The sequence below is a fragment of the Nerophis ophidion genome, linkage group LG14 (assembly GCF_033978795.1).
Source record: "Nerophis ophidion isolate RoL-2023_Sa linkage group LG14, RoL_Noph_v1.0, whole genome shotgun sequence".
In the NCBI taxonomy this organism is placed as follows: Eukaryota; Metazoa; Chordata; class Actinopteri; order Syngnathiformes; family Syngnathidae; genus Nerophis; species Nerophis ophidion.
The window spans coordinates 9,829,584-9,848,969 of record NC_084624.1 but is presented as its reverse complement, the minus strand read 5'-3'; the positions used below and the strand labels follow the sequence as shown (position 1 = coordinate 9,848,969).

At 39.6% G+C, this 19,386-nt stretch overlaps 1 protein-coding gene across 3 annotated transcripts in view; it reads left to right on the top strand.

Annotated features, from left to right (window-relative positions):
* mast3a (microtubule associated serine/threonine kinase 3a) overlaps positions 1–19,386 on the top strand; it is a 284,903-nt gene that overhangs the window by 66,762 nt on the left and 198,755 nt on the right. For all 3 annotated transcript variants that reach the window (XM_061919804.1, XM_061919803.1, XM_061919802.1), the window contains one exon: positions 976–1,054. In XM_061919804.1, the coding sequence (XP_061775788.1) occupies positions 976–1,054 (79 nt within the window). The remainder of the gene's footprint in view (positions 1–975; positions 1,055–19,386) is intronic.

Genomic DNA, 19,386 nt, shown 5'->3' with positions numbered 1-19,386 from the left:
ATTGAGGTCGTCTGTTTTTAGAACTCTATCGCAGTGGTCCCCAACCACCGGGCCGTGGCCGATTGGTACCGGGCCGCAGAAGAATAATTTTTTTAATTTTTATTTAAAAAAAATAAAATAAAATAAAAAATATTTTTATTTATTTATTTTTTTTTTTATTAAATCAACATAAAAAAACACAATATACACTTACAATTAGTGCACCAACCACAAAAACCTCCCTTTTTCATGACAAAGGAAAAAAAAAAAAGGGATTCTCCCGCCGGGCCGCGGGACAAATTATTAAGCGTTGACCGGTCCGCGGATTGAAAAAGGTTGGGGACCACTGGTCTATCGGACATTGAGACTTCTAATGTTGCGTATGAGTGTTCCTAGAAAAAAGGGACCCAAACAAACATACTGTACAGCAGATTTTTACAGCTAAATGTGTATAAATAAATGTACCAGCCGTAAAAACAATGCTTGTAATAATTATTATTATTGTACGTACCTTAAACAACAGTGCTAATAATCTTTAGAAGTATTAAGATATACATACCGTGTACCAACCATGCGATGTTCATATGTTGTTTATATTCAGTGTTTTACTGTTCATAGTTAATATTGTAAATCACACTTTTTTTTATTTTAATGTACATTTTTGGCTGTCTCATTCAGGAAAAAATTGTAAAATTCCATTCCGTTTTTTTGGAAGTGGTCTGTTTTTAGAGGTCTATCGGACTTTGTGACTTTTGGTATTAGTGTTCCTGGGGGAAAAAAGGGACCCAAACACACCTTCTGTACAGTAGATTTTTACAGCTAAATATGTATGTATAATTCATACACACATACACATTTTTTTTCTCTCAATGTTGCCCCCCCCAAGTCAAAAATATTTTCCCACCTCTGGTCTATATCCTGCCGTACTACACCAAGCGAAACTCCGCTGTATTGCTTTGTGGAAACAGGACATGACTCATTTCTTTTTTTTTTCAGAGGCGATGGCCGAAGATGGTCTGTGGCGTCCGTACCCTCCTCTGGATACTGCACCAATGCACCCAGTTCATCAGTATCCGTAAGCTTCTATGGATTTGTCTCCCATTTTCCCTCCTCCAAGAACCCTGCCGTCGCCAGCTCTTTAGTGCGGCCGATACCTCATGACCGAATCCATTTTCCAGTGTGAAACTCTCACCTGCTTGAAGCAGACTTTGTGATCAGTGTGTGTTTTGCTCAGCGGGGAAAACGGTCATCCATCGCAACTCTGTGTTCTTGGCAAAGGGACAAACGTCACTGGCATCTATAGGCTAGAACAATTGGGCCAGGGGTGTCAAACTCAAATACAGAGTAGGCCAAAATGTAAAACTGAACAAAGCCGCGGGCCAAGGTTGAACAAAGGAACCTTTTAATAGGGACCTGAACCATTTTTGCATTGAATATTAAACAAGCAAGACTTATACAACTTTATAGTGACATGCAAAATAATAATAATTAAAAAATATCAATGGCATATCTAAGAACATTTTAATAAAAAAATAATGCCTTTTTTCGATTTGCAGCCTTCTGAGGTAAATATCGAAGCAAACTTTTTCCACAGGCTAATAATAAATTTGAAAATCAAACAACAATAATGAATGAATCAAACATTCAAGCTTTGAAGTAGCAGGAGAAAGTGCATGAATAAAATTATTGCTCAGTTTGCTACACTGATTTGCTTCAACACTGAATATGGAACAAGCAACGCTTACATAACTTAATAGTGCAAAATCAACTCTTAAAATACGAACGAAAAAACATCAGTGGTATAGTAAATCTAATTAAAAAAAAAAAAATAATGCCTCTTTTCTATTTACAGCCTTCTGAGGGAAATATTAACATTAATGGGGAACATTATCACAATTTCAAAAGGGTTGAAAACAATAAAAATCAGTTCCCAATGGCTTGTTGTATTTTTTGAAATTTTTTTCAAAATTTTACCGGTCCCCGAATATCCCTAAAAAAAGCTTTAAAGTGCTTGATTTGCGCTTTTTGCGATGCGACTATCCATTTCCCTGTGATGTCATACAGTGCTGCCAATGTAAACAAACAATGGGAATACCACAGCAAGATATAGCGACATTAGCTCGGATTCAGACTCGGATTTCAGCGGTTTAAGCGATTCAACAGATTACGCATGTATAGAAACGGATGGTTGGAGTATGAAAGTATTGAAGAAGAAACTGAAGCTATTGAGCGAATCGCTATTGATGCTATTCATAGCCATAGCATGGCCGAATAGCTGCGTTAGCATCGCCGGTAAAATGTGCGAACCAAACGATCAGGACTTTCGCATCTCGTGACACTGGAGCAACTTAAATCCTTCGATTGGTAAGTGTTTTTTTCGCATTAAATGTGGGTGGAAGGAAACGTAATATAGTTGCAAATGCATCTGCAGGTTATCCATACATCTCTGTGCCATGTCTGCTTTAGCACCGCCGGTAAATAGCATGTTAGCATCGATTAGCTGGCAGTCAACATCAACAAAACTCACCTTTGTGAACTCGTTGACTTTATAGTTGCAAATGCATCTGGAGGTTATCCATACATCTCTGTGCCATGTCTGCTTTAGCACCGCCGGTAAATAGCATGTTAGCGTCGATCAGCGTAGCATGTTAGCATCGATTAGCTGGCAGTCACTCCGCAACCAAATATGTCTGATTCGCACATACTGTAAGTCAACATCAACAAAACTCACCTTTGTGATTTCGTTGACTTTATGGTTGCAAATGCATCTGCAGGTTATCCATACATCTCTGTGCCATGTCTGTCATCGCCGGTAAAATGTGGAGACACTCTGGCACATTCAATGGGGGTCTGGCGGCAGACACTTTCACATCTTCGGGCCAGTGGTGCAACTTGAATCCCTCCCTGTTAGTGTTGTTACACCCTCCGACAACACACCAACGAGGTATGATGTCTCCAAAGTTCCAAAAAATAGTCGAAAATACAAAAAATAACAGAGCTGAGACCCGGTGTTTGTAATGTGTTGAAAATGAAAATGGCGGCTGTGTTACCTCGGAGACGTCACGTTCTGACGTCATCGCAAAAAGAGCGATAAATAGAAAGGCGTTTAATTCGCCAAAATTCACCCATTTAGAGTTCGGAAATCGGTTAAAAAAATGTATGGTCTTTTTTCCGCACCATCAAGGTATATATTGACGCTTACATAGGTCTGGTGATAATGTTCCCCTTTAACTTTTTCCACAGGCTAATAAATGTGAAAATAAAATAATGAGGTGGGCGGGGTTGGGAGGGGCAGGGTTTGGTGGTAGCAGTGGATGTATATTGTAGCATCCCGGAAGAGTTAGTGCTGCAAGGGATCCTGGGCATTTGTTCTGTTGTATTTACCGTACTTTTCGGAATTAAAGTCGCTCCGGAGTATAAGTTGCACCTGCCGAAAATGCATAATAAAGAAAGAAGAAAACATATATAAGTCACACTGGACTATAAGTCGCATTTTTTCGGGAAATTATTTGATAAAACCCAACCCCAAGAATATACATTTGAAGGGCAATTTTAAATAAATAAAGAATAGTGAACAACAGGCTGAATAAGTGTACGTTATATGAGGCATAAATAACCAACTGAGAAGGTGCCTGGTATGTTAACATAACATATTATGGTAAGAGTCATTCAAATAACTATAACATATAGAACATGCTATACCTTTACCAAACAATCTGTCACTACTAATCGCTAAATCCAATGAAATCTTATACGTCTAGTCTCTTACGTGAATGAGCTATATAATATTATTTGATATTTTACGGTAATGTTTTAATAATTTTACACATACGTCGCTCCTGAGCATAAGTCGCACCCCCGGCCAAACTATGAAAAAAACTGCGACTTATAGTCCGAAAAGTACGGTATGTTGTGTTACGGTGCGGATGTTCTCCCAAAATGTGTTTGTCATTCTTGTTTTGGTGTGGGTTCACAGTGTGGTGCATATTTTTGTCAAAGATGTTTATACGGCCACCCTCAGTGTGACCTGGATGGCTGTTGACCAAGCATGCCTTGCATTCACTTAAGTGCATGTAAAAGCCGCGTATATCGTGTGGCTGGGCCGGCAGGAAGTTTGTATGAAGGAAAAGCAGACGTGGCGACAGGCTGCAGAGGACGCTAAAGGCCGTGCCTTTAAGGCACGCCCCCAATATTGTTGTCCGGGTGGATATCGGGAGATTTTCGGGAGGGGCACTGAACTTCGGGAGTCTCCCGGGAAAATTTGGAGGGTTGGCAAGTATGAGTATTAGCGGTAAATGCAGTGTTAAATTTGGCCCGCGGGCCAGAGTTCGACACCCATGAGTTAGGCCAGGGGTCAGCACATGCGGCTGTTGAGCGGCGCCCTGGTGGCTCCAGGGAGTTTTTTCAAAAATGTATGGAAATTTGGAAAAAAAATGGGGTGAAAAATATATTTTTTGTTGTAATATGGTTTCTGTAGGAGGAAAAATATGATACAAACCTTCCTAATTGTTCGATAGCCCACTGTTTAATATGTTTGGGTTTATATTTGGTGAGCGCAGTTTTGTCCTACTAATTTCAGAAGCCCCTGAACTCACCGCTGTGGACTGTGACTTAACAGTTTGTTTACACGTACAACTTTCTCTGACGCTGTCACACAAAAACGTGTTTTATGCCACTCCTTCTTTGTCTCATTTTGTCCACCAAGCGTTTCATACTGTGCGTGAATGCACAAAGGTGAGCTTTGTTGATGTTATTGACTTGTTATGGAGTGCTAATCCGGCATATTTGGTCACTGCATGACTGCAAGCTAATTGATGCTAACATTTAGCCTAGATGTATATAGATATTGCATCATTATGCCTCGTTTGTAGGTATATTTGAGCTCATTTAATTTCCTTTACTTATGTCCTCTCTTATTTTCCATGTTTCATGACACATTATCTGTATGTAATATCGGCAGCATTTCTGAGTGAACCATGTTGTTCCAGATCACAGCAAAAATTGGCCAGCATGCAAAGATTGTAATTAATTCATTTGAAGAAGACGTTCTCTTTAACTTGGAAATCTATACCTTTCCAGGAGTTAGCTCACCCTCTGAGAAAGTTTTACTAATGTTTTCCTATGTTGTAAAAATGTGTAGAATATAATTACATTTCAACATTTCTGTCAACGAAGATTTGCGTCAGCTTGCGACTCATTTTGATAGTAGGGAAATATAGCTAATCAGCCACTTACATCATGTGTTGCCACCATTATAAACACTTATATAAGTCTTTAAATTTTTTGCGGCTCCAGACCGATTCCTTTTTTGTGTTTTTGGTCCCACATGGCTCTTTCAACATTTTGGGTTGCCAACCCCCGAGTTAGGCGATCATTTTACACTCACACACCAGCAGTGTGTAACCGAGAAGTCCCTCATCTGAGGTCACAGGAGAGCTAAACTCACTCAACCACATTTGCGGCAGTAAGTTGATTTATACAAAACAGATGAGAGAAGATGGGGATCTCGTTTTTGTTACATAGCCATGAAAACAGGATGTGTCCTCCGATGATAAATACGAGCATCATGCCGCTCAGAGGGAAGAGATGAATCATCAATTGCCTCTCAAGAGTTTTTTTGAAAGCTTTTTCAAATGGTGTTTTTAATCCTTTTTGCAGACTAAGTATACAAGTGGCAAAAATAGGGCTTTGATACAACGATCCAAAATTCACATGCAGTCAGACAACTACCGGTAAACCCTGGCAAATAGTCATTTTCTGGCACGAGTTGCAAATTACCGTATTTTTTTCCTAGTTTTGCCAGGGAAGCGACATATATTCCGGAGCGACTTATGAAATTATTAACACATTACCGTAAAATATCAAATAATATTATTTATCTCATTCACGTAAGAGACTAGCCTGATATCAGCAATCGTCACTCACACCAACCAATGAAAATTCGGCAAAGGCAGGTAATGGCAGAAGTGCATTTGCAGGTTCTCAACTTTTTTTTAAATTCAAGTACCCCCTAATCAGAGCAAAGCATTTTTGGTTGAAAAAAAAGAGATCAAGAAGTAAAATACAGCACTATGTCATCAGTTTCTGATTTATTAAATTGTATAACAGTGCAAAGTATTGTTCATTTGTAGTGGTCTTTCTTGAACTATTTGGAAAAAAAGATATAAAAACAACTAAAAAACTTGTGTAAAAATAAACAAGTGATTCAATTATAAATTAAAGCTGCAAGCAGCGTTGGTCGGGTCCGCCGTTGGCCGCCGCCGCCGTGTCCCGGGTCCCGATCTTAGTCAAACCAACATAGAGGTTTTTATTTCATGTTTCTACGACATTTCTAACAGAAGTTACATGCAGTTTTGTCTGGGTTTTTTCCTAGGGGGCGCTAAGCGCAATTTAGATTTTTGGGGTTTGGTTTTTTATTAGATGGCAGTTTTTGCCAGTCCTGATATGTGAGTAAAATTTGGTGAGTTTTGAAGCATGTTAAGGGGGTGAAATTACAGATCGGCGATTCTGGATGTTGTTGATAAATGGCTTTCGGTCTGCATAACAGAGCTTTAACTAGCACTTTGAAGCATTTTAAGTGGGTCAAATTACAGCTCAAAGAGGCAAAAACGTCATTTTTTAGGAAAAGTTGCGCAGGGGTTTTTTGAAGGCGCGTAAAATCCAAACCGGAGCAGTAATCAAAACTTTGATCTATACTTTTAATCAGAAGTGTCCAAACTCTCTCCTGTGCGAGTTTGAAGCCGAAACGACAAACGGGCTCAGAGGAGATAACTTTTGAAGAAAGGTGACGGGTTTTCACAAAACTTTTATTTTGAAGGGGCAATTTTTAACTTCCTGTTGATTTTTGCCGAAGGATGTCAATTATTCAAATGTAGGTCTAAGTCAGACCTACATAGTGTTTTTTGTTTCATGTCTCTCTGACATTCCTACCGGAAGTTACAAGCAGTTTTGTCTTTGTTTTCTTCCTAGGAGCAGTTTGTCCGTGTTGTATTCCTAGGGGGCGCTAGAGCACACTTTTGAGTTTTGGAGTTTGGTTTTTTTATCAGCTCGCAATTGTTGCCAGTCCTGATGTGTGTGCCAAGTTTGGTGAGTTTTGAAGCATTTTAAGGGGGTCAAATTACAGCTCAAATAGGCAAAAATGAAATTTTTTAGGAAAATTTGCGCAGGGGTTCTTTGAACGCGCGTAAAATCAAAACCGGAAAACTTATCACAATTTTGTCCGACCACTTTTTTTAAAAGGGTTCAATCTCTCTCCTGTGCGAGTTTGAAGCCGAAACGACAAACGCACTGGGAGGAGTTTCGATTTGAAAAAGGTTACGGGTTTTCACGAAAACTTTTATTTTGAAGGGGTAATTGCCAACTTCCTGTTGATTTTTTCTGCTAGCTGTCAATTATTAAAATGTAGGTCTAAGTAAGACCTACATAGAAGTTTTTGTTTCATGTCTTTCCGACATTCCTACCGGAAGTTACAAGCAGTTTTGTCTGTGTTTTCATCCTAGAAGCAGTTTTTTCTGTGTTTCATTCAAAAAATTTTGTAGAGCGCAATTTTGAGTTTTAGAATTTTTTTTTTTCATTAGATCACAATTTCTGCCAGTCCTGATGTGTGTGCCAAGTTTGGTGAGTTTTGAAGCATTTTAAGGGGGTCAAATTACAGCTCAAAGAGGCAAAAATAGCATTTTTGGTGAAAATTTTGCTTTGAAAGGGTTTTGCAAAATTTCTGTTGATTTTAGGTATAGGAGTTTCTGATGGGGAATTTAGGTCTAGGTCAGTTCTACATAGAGGATTTTGTTTCATGTCTCTACGACATTCCTACCGGAAGTTACAAGCAATTCTTTTTTTTTTTTTCCTAGGGGGCGCTAGAGCGCAATTTTGATTTTTCTGGTTTGGCTCCCTAATATGTTGGGGAGAAACTCCTCACCGACGCGTGTGTCAATTTTGGTGTGCTTTGAGGCATGGTCAGTGGGTCAAATACAGCGCTTTGGCGAGTATCGTTGCGGAAGAAAGAATAATAATTAAAGCTGCAAGCAGCGTTGGTCGGGTCCGCCGTTGGCCGCCGCCGCCGCCGCCGTGTCCCGAGTCCCGATCTTAGCCAGACCAACATAGAGGTCTTTGTTTCATGTCTCTACGACATTCCTAACAGAAGTTACAAGCAGTTTTGTCTGGAAAAAGGTGACGGCTTTTTACAAAACTTTTATTTTGAAGGGGTAATTGCCAACATCCTGTTGATTTTAACTGACAGATGCCACCTATCAAAATGTAGGTCTAAGTGAGACCTACACAGAGGTTTTTGTTTCATGTCAGTCCGACGTTCCTACCAGAAGTTACAAGCAGTTTTATCCGTTTCCTCTTCCTAGGAGCAGTTTTTCTGTGTTTTTTTCAAAAATTGCAATAGAGCGCAATTTTGAGTTTTAAGGTTTGGTTTTTTCACTAGATCGCAATTTCTGCCAGTCCTGATGTGTGTGCCAAGTTTGGTGAGTTTTGAAGCACTTTAAGGGGGTCAAATTAAAGCTCAAAGAGGCAAAAATAGCGTTTTTTGCGTAAATGTTGCTTTGAATGAGTTTTTGCAAAATTTCTGTTGATTTTGGGTATAGACATTTTTTATTGGAAATGTAGGTCTTAGTCAGACCTACACAGAGGTTTTTGTTTCATGTCTCTACGACATTCCTAACGGAAGTTACAAGCAGTCTGTTTTTTGTCTCTTCCTAGGGGGCGCTAGCGCGCAATTTTCATTTTTGGGGTTTGGTTGCTTAATAAGTTGGTCTGCTGCTCCATACCGATGTGTGTGTCAATTTTGGTGAGTTTTGAAGCATGTTAAGGGGGTCAAATTAGGGTGCGAAGGCGCGAACGCGCCTTGGGTTGCTGTCCCCGAGCCCCACGGCAGGAGAAGCCTTGCTGCCACTATTTAATGCATTGTGAAAGTAATGCAGTTGTTGTATTGAAGTGAAAATATCTAGCTTCCTGTTGATTTTTGCCAAAGTATGTTAATTATTCAAATGTAGGTCTAAGTCAGACCTACATAGTGGTTTTTGTTTCATGTCTCTACGACATTCCTACCGGAAGTTACAAGCAGTTTTGTCTTTGTTTTCTTCCTAGGAGCAGTTTGTCTGTGTTGTATTCCTAGGGGGCGCTAGAGCACAGTTTTGAGTTTTGGAGTTTGGTTTTTTCATCAGCTCGCAATTGTTGCCAGTCCTGATGTGTGTGCCAAGTTTGGTGAGTTTTGAAGCATTTTAAGGGGGTCAAATTACAGCTCAAAGAGGCAAAAATGACATTTTTTAGGAAACTTTGCGCAGGGCGTCTTTGAAGGCGCGTAAAATCAAACCCTTAAAACTTATCACAATTTTGTCCGACCACTTTTTTTAAAAGGGTTCAATCTCTCTCCTGTGCAAGTTTGAAGCCGAAACGACAAACGCACTGGGAGGAGTTTCGATTTGAAAAAGGTGACGGGTTTTCACGAAAACTTTTATTTTGAAGGGGTAATTGCCAACTTCCTGTTGATTATTTCTGCTAGCTGTCAATTATTAAAATGTAGGTCTAAGTAAGACCTACATAGAAGTTTTTGTTTCATGTCTTTCCGACATTCCTACCGGAAGTTACAAGCAGTTTTGTCTGTGTTTTCTTCCTAGAAGCAGTTTTTTCTGTGTTTCATTCAAAAAATTTTGTAGAGCGCAATTTTGAGTTTTATGATTTTTTTTTTTCATTAAATCACAATTTCTGCCAGTCCTGATGTGTCTGCCAAGTTTGGTGAGTTTTGAAGCATTCTAAGGGGGTCAAATTACAGCTCAAAGAGGCAAAAATAGCATTTTTTGTGAAAATTTTGCTTTGAATGGGTTTTTGCAAAATTTCTGTAAATTTTTGCCCTAGAATATACAATTATGAAATTTAGGTCGAAGTCAGACCTACATAGAGGTTTTTGTTTCATGTCTCTACGACATTCCTAACGGAAGTTACAAGCAGTCTCTTTTTTTTTTCTTCCTAGGGGGCGCTATTGCGCAATTTTGATTTTTATGATTTGGCTCCCTAATATGTTGGGAAGGCATGAAAGACCGACGTGTGTGTCAAATTTGGTGAGTTTTGAAATATGTTAAGAGGGTGAAATTGGGGCGCGACGGTGCGGAAGAAAGAAAGAAAGAATAATAATTAAAGCTGCAAGCAGCGTTGGTCGGGTCCGCCGTTGGCCGCCGCCGCCGCCGCCGTGCCCCGAGTCCCGATCTTAGTCAGACCAACATAGAGGTCTTTGTTTCATGTCTCTACGACATTCCTAACAGAAGTTACAAGCAGTTTTGTCTGGAAAAAGGTGACGGCTTTTTACAAAACTTTTATTTTGAAGGGGTAATTGCCAACTTCCTGTTGATTTTAACTGAAAGATGCCACCTATCAAAATGTAGGTCTAAGTGAGACCTACACAGAGGTTTTTGTTTCATGTCTGTCCGACGTTCCTACCAGAAGTTACAGGCAGTTTTATCCGTTTCCTCTTCCTAGGAGCAGTTTTTCTGTGTTTTTTTCAAAAATTGCAATAGAGCGCAATTTTGAGTTTTAAGGTTTGGTTTTTTCACTAGATCGCAATTTCTGCCAGTCCTGATGTGTGTGCCAAGTTTGGTGAGTTTTGAAGCATTTTAAGGGGGTCAAATTAAAGCTCAAAGAGGCAAAAATAGCGTTTATTGCGTAAATGTTGCTTTGAATGAGTTTTTGCAAAATTTCTGTTGATTTTGGGTATAGACATTTTTTATTGGAAATGTAGGTCTTAGTCAGACCTACACAGAGGTTTTTGTTTCATGTCTCTACGACATTCCTAACGGAAGTTACAAGCAGTCTGTTTTTTGTCTCTTCCTAGGGGGCGCTAGCGCGCATTTTTAATTTTTGGGGTTTGGTTGCTTAATAAGTTGGTCTGCTGCTCCATACCGATGTGTGTGTCAATTTTGGTGAGTTTTGAAGCATGTTAAGGGGGTCAAATTAGGGTGCGAAGGTGCGAACACGCCTTGGGTTGCTGTCCCCGAGCCCCACGGCAGGAGAAGCCTTGCTGCCACTATGTAATGCATTGTGAAAGTAATGCAGTTGTTGTATTGAAGTGAAAATATATAGCTTCCTGTTGATTTTTGCCAAAGTATGTTAATTATTCAAATGTAGGTCTAAGTCAGACCTACATAGTGGTTTTTGTTTCATGTCTCTACGACATTCCTACCGGAAGTTACAAGCAGTTTTGTCTTTGTTTTCTTCCTAGGAGCAGTTTGTCTGTGTTGTATTCCTAGGGGGCGCTAGAGCACAATTTTGAGTTTTGGAGTTTGGTTTTTTCATCACCTCGCAATTGTTGCCAGTCCTGATGTGTGTGCCAAGTTTGGTGAGTTTAGAAGCATTTTAAGGGGGTCAAATTACAGCTCAAAGAGGCAAAAATGACATTTTTTAGGAAACTTTGCGCAGGGCGTCTTTGAAGGCGCGTAAAATCAAAACCGGAGAACTTATCACAATTTTGTCCGACCACTTTTTTTAAAAGGGTTCAATCTCTCTCCTGTGCGAGTTTGAAGCCGAAACGACAAACGCACTGGGAGGAGTTTCGATTTGAAAAAGGTGACGGGTTTTCACGAAAACTTTTATTTTGAAGGGGTAATTGCCAACTTCCTGTTGATTATTTCTGCTAGCTGTCAATTATTAAAATGTAGGTCTAAGTAAGACCTACATAGAAGTTTTTGTTTCATGTCTTTCCGGCATTTCTACCGGAAGTTACAAGCAGTTTTGTCTGTGTTTTCTTCCTAGAAGCAGTTTTTTCTGTGTTTCATTCAAAAAATTTTGTAGAGCGCAATTTTGAGTTTTATGATTTTTTTTTTTCATTAAATCACAATTTCTGCCAGTCCTGATGTGTCTGCCAAGTTTGGTGAGTTTTGAAGCATTCTAAGGGGGTCAAATTACAGCTCAAAGAGGCAAAAATAGCATTTTTTGTGAAAATTTTGCTTTGAATGGGTTTTTGCTAAATTTCTGTAAATTTTTGCCCTAGAATATACAATTATGAAATTTAGGTCGAAGTCAGACCTACATAGAGGTTTTTGTTTCATGTCTCTACGACATTCCTAACGGAAGTTACAAGCAGTCTCTTTTTTTTTTCTTCCTAGGGGGCGCTATTGCGCAATTTTGATTTTTATGATTTGGCTCCCTAATATGTTGGGAAGGCATGAAAGACCGACGTGTGTGTCAAATTTGGTGAGTTTTGAAATATGTTAAGAGGGTGAAATTGGGGCGCGACGGTGCGGAAGAAAGAAAGAAAGAATAATAATAATTAAAGCTGCAAGCAGCGTTGGTCGGGTCCGCCGTTGGCCGCCGCCGCCGTGTCCCGAGTCCCGATCTTAGTCAGACCAACATAGAGGTCTTTGTTTCATGTCTCTACGACATTCCTAACAGAAGTTACAAGCAGTTTTGTCTGGAAAAAGGTGACGGCTTTTTACAAAACTTTTATTTTGAAGGGGTAATTGCCAACTTCCTGTTGATTTTAACTGAAAGATGCCACCTATCAAAATGTAGGTCTAAGTGAGACCTACACAGAGGTTTTTGTTTCATGTCTGTCCGACGTTCCTACCAGAAGTTACAAGCAGTTTTATCCGTTTCCTCTTCCTAGGAGCAGTTTTTCTTTGTTTTTTTCAAAAATTGCAATAGAGCGCAATTTTGAGGTTTAAGGTTTGGTTTTTTCACTAGATCGCAATTTCTGCCAGTCCTGATGTGTGTGCCAAGTTTGGTGAGTTTTGAAGCATTTTAAGGGGGTCAAATTACAGCTCAAAGAGGCAAAAATAGCATTTTTTGCGTAAATGTTGCTTTGAATGAGTTTTTGCAAAATTTCTGTTGATTTTGGGTATAGACGTTTTTCATTGGAAATGTAGGTCTAAGTCAGACCTACACAGAGGTTTTTGTTTCATGTCTCTACGACATTCCTGACGGAAGTTACAAGCAGTCTGTGTTTTGTCTCTTCCTAGGGGGCGCTAGCTTGCAATTTTAATTTTTGGGGTTTGGTTGCTTAATAAGTTGGTCTGCCGCTCCATACCGATGTGAGTGTCAAATTTGGTGAGTTTTGAAGCATGTTAAGGGGGTCAAATTAGGGTGCGAAGGTGCGAGTGCGCCTTGGGTTGCTGTCCCCGAGCCCCAGGGCTTAAGACGCCTTCGTCCCACTATTTAATGCATTGTGAAAGTAATGCAGTTGTTGTATTGAAGTGAAAATATCTAGCTTCCTGTTGATTTTTGCCAAAGTATGTCAATTATTCAAATGTAGGTCTAAGTCAGACCTACATAGTGGTTTTTGTTTCATGTCTCTCTGACATTCCTACCGGAAGTTACAAGCAGTTTTGTCTTTGTTTTCTTCCTAGGAGCAGTTTGTCTGTGTTGTATTCCTAGGGGGCGCTAGAGCACAATTTTGAGTTTTGGAGTTTGGTTTTTTTATCAGCTCGCAATTGTTGCCAGTCCTGATGTGTGTGCCAAGTTTGGTGAGTTTTGAAGCATTTTAAGGGGGTCAAATTACAGCTCAAAGAGGCAAAAATTACATTTTTTAGGAAAATTTGCGCAGGGGTTCTTTGAACGCGCGTAAAATCAAAACCGGAAAACTTATCACAATTTTGTCCGACCACTTTTTTTAAAAGGGTTCAATCTCTCTCCTGTGCGAGTTTGAAGCCGAAACGACAAACGCACTGGGAGGAGTTTCGATTTGAAAAAGGTGACGGGTTTTCACGAAAACTTTTATTTTGAAGGGGTAATTGCCAACTTCCTGTTGATTTTTTTTGCTAGCTGTCAATTATTAAAATGTAGGTCTAAGTAAGACCTACATAGAAGTTTTTGTTTCATGTCTTTCCGACATTCCTACCGGAAGTTACAAGCAGTTTTGTCTGTGTTTTCTTCCTAGAAGCAGTTTTTTCTGTGTTTCATTCAAAAAATTTTGTAGAGCGCAATTTTGAGTTTTATAATTTTTTTTTTTCATTAAATCACAATTTCTGCCAGTCCTGATGTGTCTGCCAAGTTTGGTGAGTTTTGAAGCATTTTAAGGGGGTCAAATTACAGCTCAAAGAGGCAAAAATTGCATTTTTTTTGAAAATTTGGCTTTGAATGGGTTTTTGAAAATTTTTTGTTGATTTTGGCCCCAGAAGATACAATTATGGAATTTAGGTCTAAGTCATCCCTACATAGAGGTTTTTGTTTCATGTCTCTACGACATTCCTAACGGAAGTTACAAGCAGTCTGTTTTTTTTTTTTCCTAGGGGGCGCTAGAGCGCATTTTTGATTTTTGGGGTTTGGTTGCCTAATATGTTGGGAAGGCATGAAAGACCGACGTGTGTGTCAAATTTGGTGAGTTTTGAAATATGTTAAGAGGGTGAAATTGGGGCGCGACGGTGCGGAAGAAAGAAAGAAAGAAAGAAAGAAAGAATAATAATAAAACGCTACAGATTCAATAGGGTCCTTGCATGGCAAAGGACATGGATGTCCTTTGCCATTGCAGGGCGGACCCTAATTAAAGCTGCAAGCAGCGTTGGTCGGGTCCGCCGTTGGCCGCCGCCGCCGCCGTCGCCGCCGTGTCCCGAGTCCCGATCTTAGTCAGACCTACATAGAAGTTTTTGTTTCATGTCTCTACGACATTCCTAACAGAAGTTACAAGCAGTTTTGTCTGGAAAAAGGTGACGGCTTTTTACAAAACTTTTATTTTGAAGGGGTAATTGGCAACTTCCTGTTGATTTTAACTGAAAGATGCCAATTATCAAAATGTAGGTCTAAGTCAGACCTACACAGAGGTTTTTTTTCATTTGGTGAGTTTTGAAGCATGTTAAGGGGGTCAAATTAGGGTGCGAAGGTGCGAGCGCGCCTTGGGTTGCTGTCCCCGATCCCCACTGTCGGAGATGCCTTGGTGACACTATTTAATGCATTGTGAAAGTAATGCAGTTGTTGTATTGAAGTGAAAATATCAAGCTTCCTGTTGAATTTTGCCAAAGCATGTCAATTATTCAAATGTAGGTCTAAGTCAGACCTACATAGTGGTTTTTGTTTCATGTCTCTACGACATTCCTACCGGAAGTTACAAGCAGTTTTGTCTTTGTTTTCTTCCTAGGGGCAGTTTGTCTGTGTTGTATTCCTAGGGGGCGCTAGAGCACAATTTTGAGTTTTGGGCTTTGGTTTTTTTATTAGCTCGCAATTGTTGCCAGTCCTGATGTGTGTGCCAAGTTTGGTGAGTTTTGAAGCATTTTAAGGGGGTCAAATTACAGCTCAAAGAGGCAAAAATTACATTTTTTATGAAACTTTGCGCAAGGCGTCTTTGAAGGCGCGTAAAATCAAAACCTTACAACTTATCAAAACTTTGATCTATACTTTTATTCAGAAGGGTCCAAACTCTCTCCTGAGCGAGTTTGAAGCCGAAACGTCAAACGCGCTCAGAGGAGATAACTTTTGAAGAAAGGTGACGTTTTTTCACAAAACTTTTATTTTGAAGGGGTAATTGCCAACTTCCTGTTGATTTTTTCTGCTAGCTGTCAATTATTAAAATGTAGGTCTAAGTGAGACCTACATAGAAGTTTTCGTTTCATGTCTTTCCGGCATTCCTACCCGAAGTTACAAGCAGTTTTGTCTGTGTTTTCTTCCTGGAAGCAGTTTTTTCTGTGTTTTATAGAAAAATTGCGCTAAAGCGCAATTTTGAGTTTTTTTTTTTTTTTTTTTCATTAGATTGCAATTTCTGCCAGTCCTGATGTGTCTTCCAAGTTTGGTGAGTTTTGAAGCATGTTAAGGGGGTCAAATTACAGCTCAAAGGGGCAAAAATAGCATTTTTTAGCGAAAATTTTGCTTTGAATGGGTTTTTACCAAATTTCTGTTGATTTTAGGTATAGGCATTTCTAATGGGGAATCTAGGTCTAAGTCAGACCTACATAGAGGTTTTTGTTCCATGTCTTTACGACATTCCTAACGGAAGTTACAAGCAGTCTGTTTTTTTTTTTTCGTAGGGGGCGCTAGCGCGCATTTTTCATTTTTGGGGTTTGGTTGCTTAATACGTGTTTTTGGCAAGCCTTACCGATGTGTGTGCCAAATTTGGTGAGTTATGGAGCATGGTCAGTGGGTCAAATTAGGGTTCAAAGTTGCGGAAAAATAATAATAATTAAAGCTGCAAGCAGCGTTGGTCGGGTCCGCCGTTGGCCGCCGCCGCCGCCGCCGTGTCCCGAGTCCCGATCTTAGTCAGACCAACATAGAGGTATTTGTTTCATGTCTCTACGACATTCCTAACAGAAGTTACAAGCAGTTTTGTCTGGAAAAAGGTGACGGCTTTTTACAAAACTTTTATTTTGAAGGGGTAATTGCCAACTTCCTGTTGATTTCAACTGAAATATATCAATCATCAAAATGTAGTTCTAAGTGAGACCTACATTGAGGTTTTTGTTTCATGTCTGTCTGACGTTCCTACCAGAAGTTACAAGCAGTTTGATCTGTTTCCTCTTCCTAGGAGCAGTTTTTTCTGTGTTTTATTCAAAAATTGCAATAGAGTGCAATTTTGAGTTTTAAGGTTTGTTTTTTTCACTAGATCACAATTTCTGCCAGTCCTGATGTGTGTGCCAAGTTTGGTGAGTTTTGAAGCATTTTAAGGGGGTCAAATTACAGCTGAAAGAGCCAAAAATAGCATTTTTTACGAAAATTTTGCTTTGAATGAGTTTTTGCAAAATTTCTGTTGATTTTGGGTATAGACGTTTTTTATTGGAAATGTAGGTCTAAGTCAGACCTACACAGAAGTTTTTGTTTCATCTCTCTACGACATTCCTAACGGAAGTTACAAGCAGTCTGTTTTTTGTCTCTTCCTAGGGGGCGCTAGCGCGCAATTTTAATTTTTGGGGTTTGGTTACCTAATAAGTTGGTCTGCCGCTCCATACCAATGTGTGTGTCAAATTAGGTGAGTTTTGAAGCATGTTAAGGGGGTCAAATTATGGTATTGTCTGTGTTGTATTCCTAGGGGGCGCTAGAGCGCAATTTTGAGTTTTGGAGTTTGGTTTTTTCATTAGCTCGCAATTGTTGCCAGTCCTGATGTGTGTGCCAAGTTTGGTGAGTTTTGAAGCATTTTAAGGGGGTCAGATTACAGCTCAAAGAGGCGAAAATGAAATTTTTTAGGAAACTTTGCGCAGCGGATCTTTGAAGGCGCGTAAAATCAAAACCTTAAAACTTATCAAAACTTTGATCTATACTTTTAATCAGAAGGGTTCAAACTCTCTCCTGAGCGAGTTTGAAGCCGAAACGACAAACGCGCTCAGAGGAGATAACTTTTGAAGAAAGGTGACGGGTTTTCACAAAACTTTTATTTTGAAGGGGTAATTGCCAACTTCCTGTTCATTATTTCTGCTAGCTGTCAATTACTAAAATGTAGGTTTAAGTGAGACCTACATAGAAGTTTTTGTTTCATGTCTTTCCGGCATTCTAACCCGAAGTTACAAGCAGTTTTGTCTGTGGTTTCTTCCTGGAAGCAGTTTTTTCTGTGTTTTATTGAAAAATTGCGCTAGAGCCCAATTTTGAGATTTTTTTTTTTTTTTTTTCATTAGATCACAATTTCTGCCAGTCCTGATGTGTGTTCCAAGTTTAGTGAGTTTTGAAGCATGTTAAGGGGGTCAAATTGCAGCTCTAAGAGGCAAAAATAGCGTTTTTTGGCGAAAATTTTGCTTTGAAAGGGTTTTGCAAAATTTCTGTTGATTTTAGGTATAGGAGTTTCTGATGGGGAATTTAGGTCTAGGTCAGTTCTACATAGAGGATTTTGTTTCATGTCTCTACGACATTCCTACCGGAAGTTACAAGCAGTCTGGTTTTTTTTTTTCGTAGGGGGCGCTAGCGCGCATTTTTCATTTTTGGGGTTTGGTTGCTTAATATGTGTTTTTGCCAAGCCTTACCGATGTGTGTTTAAAATTTGGTGAGTTTTGGAGCATGGTCAGTGGGTCAAATTAGGGTTCAAAGCTGCGGAAGAATAATAATAATTAAAGCTGCAAGCAGCGTTGGTCGGGTCCGCCGTTGGCCGCCGCCGCCGCCGCCGTGTCCCGAGTCCCGATCTTAGTCAGACCAACATAGAGGTCTTTGTTTCATGTCTCTACGACATTCCTAACAGAAGTTACAAGCAGTTTTGTCTGGAAAAAGGTGACGGCTTTTTACAAAACTTTTATTTTGAAGGGGTAATTGCCAACTTCCTGTTGATTTTAACTGAAAGATGCCACCTATCAAAATGTAGGTCTACAGACCTACACAGAAGTTTTTGTTTCATGTCTCTACGACATTCCTAACGGAAGTTACAAGCAGTCTGTTTTTTGTCTCTTCCTAGGGGGCGCTAGCGCGCAATATTCATTTTTGGAGTTTGGTTGCTTAATAAGTTGGTCTGCCGCTCCATACCGATGTGTGTGTCAAATTTGGTGAGTTTTGAAGCATGTTAAGGGGGTCAAATTAGGGTGGGAAGGTGCGAGCGCGCCTTGGGTTGCTGTCCCCGAGCCCCAGGGCTTAAGACGCCTTCGTCCCACTATTTAATGCATTGTGAAAGTAATGCAGTTGTTGTATTGAAGTGAAAATATCAAGCTCCCTGTTGATTTTTGCCAAAGTATGTTAATTATTCAAATGTAGGTCTAAGTCAGACCTACATAGTGGTTTTTGTTTCATGTCTCTACGACATTCCTACCGGAAGTTACAAGCAGTTTTGTCTTTGTTTTCTTCCTAGGAGCAGTTTGTCTGTGTTGTATTCCTAGGGGGCGCTAGAGCACAATTTTGAGTTTTGGAGTTTGGTTTTTTCATCAGCTCGCAATTGTTGCCAGTCCTGATGTGTGTGCCAAGTTTGGTGAGTTTTGAAGCATTTTAAGGGGGTCAAATTACAGCTCAAATAGGCAAAAATGACATTTTTTAGGAAACTTTGCGCAGGGCGTCTTTGAAGGCGCGAAAAATCAAAACCTTAAAACTTATCACAACTTTGATCTATACTTTTAATCAGAAGGGTCCAAACTCTCTCCTGAGCGAGTTTGAAGCCGAAACGACAAACGCGCTCAGAGGAGATAACTTTTGAAGAAAGGTGACGGGTTTTCACAAAACTTTTATTTTGAAGGGGTAATTGCCAACTTCCTGTTGATTATTTCTGCTAGCTGTCAATTACTAAAATGTAGGTCTTAATGAGACCTACATAGAAGTTTTTGTTTCATGTCTTTCCGGCATTCCTACCCGAAGTTACAAGCAGTTTTGTCTGTGGTTTCTTCATGGAAGCAGTTTTTTCTGTGTTTTATTGAAAAATTGCGCTAGAGCACAATTTTGAGATTTTTTTTTTTTTTTTTCATTAGATCACAATTTCTGCCAGTCCTGATGTGTGTTCCAAGTTTGGTGAGTTTTGAAGCATTTTAAGGGGGTCAAATTGCAGCTCAAAGAGGCAAAAATAGCGTTTTTTGGCGAAAATTTTGCTTTGAAAGG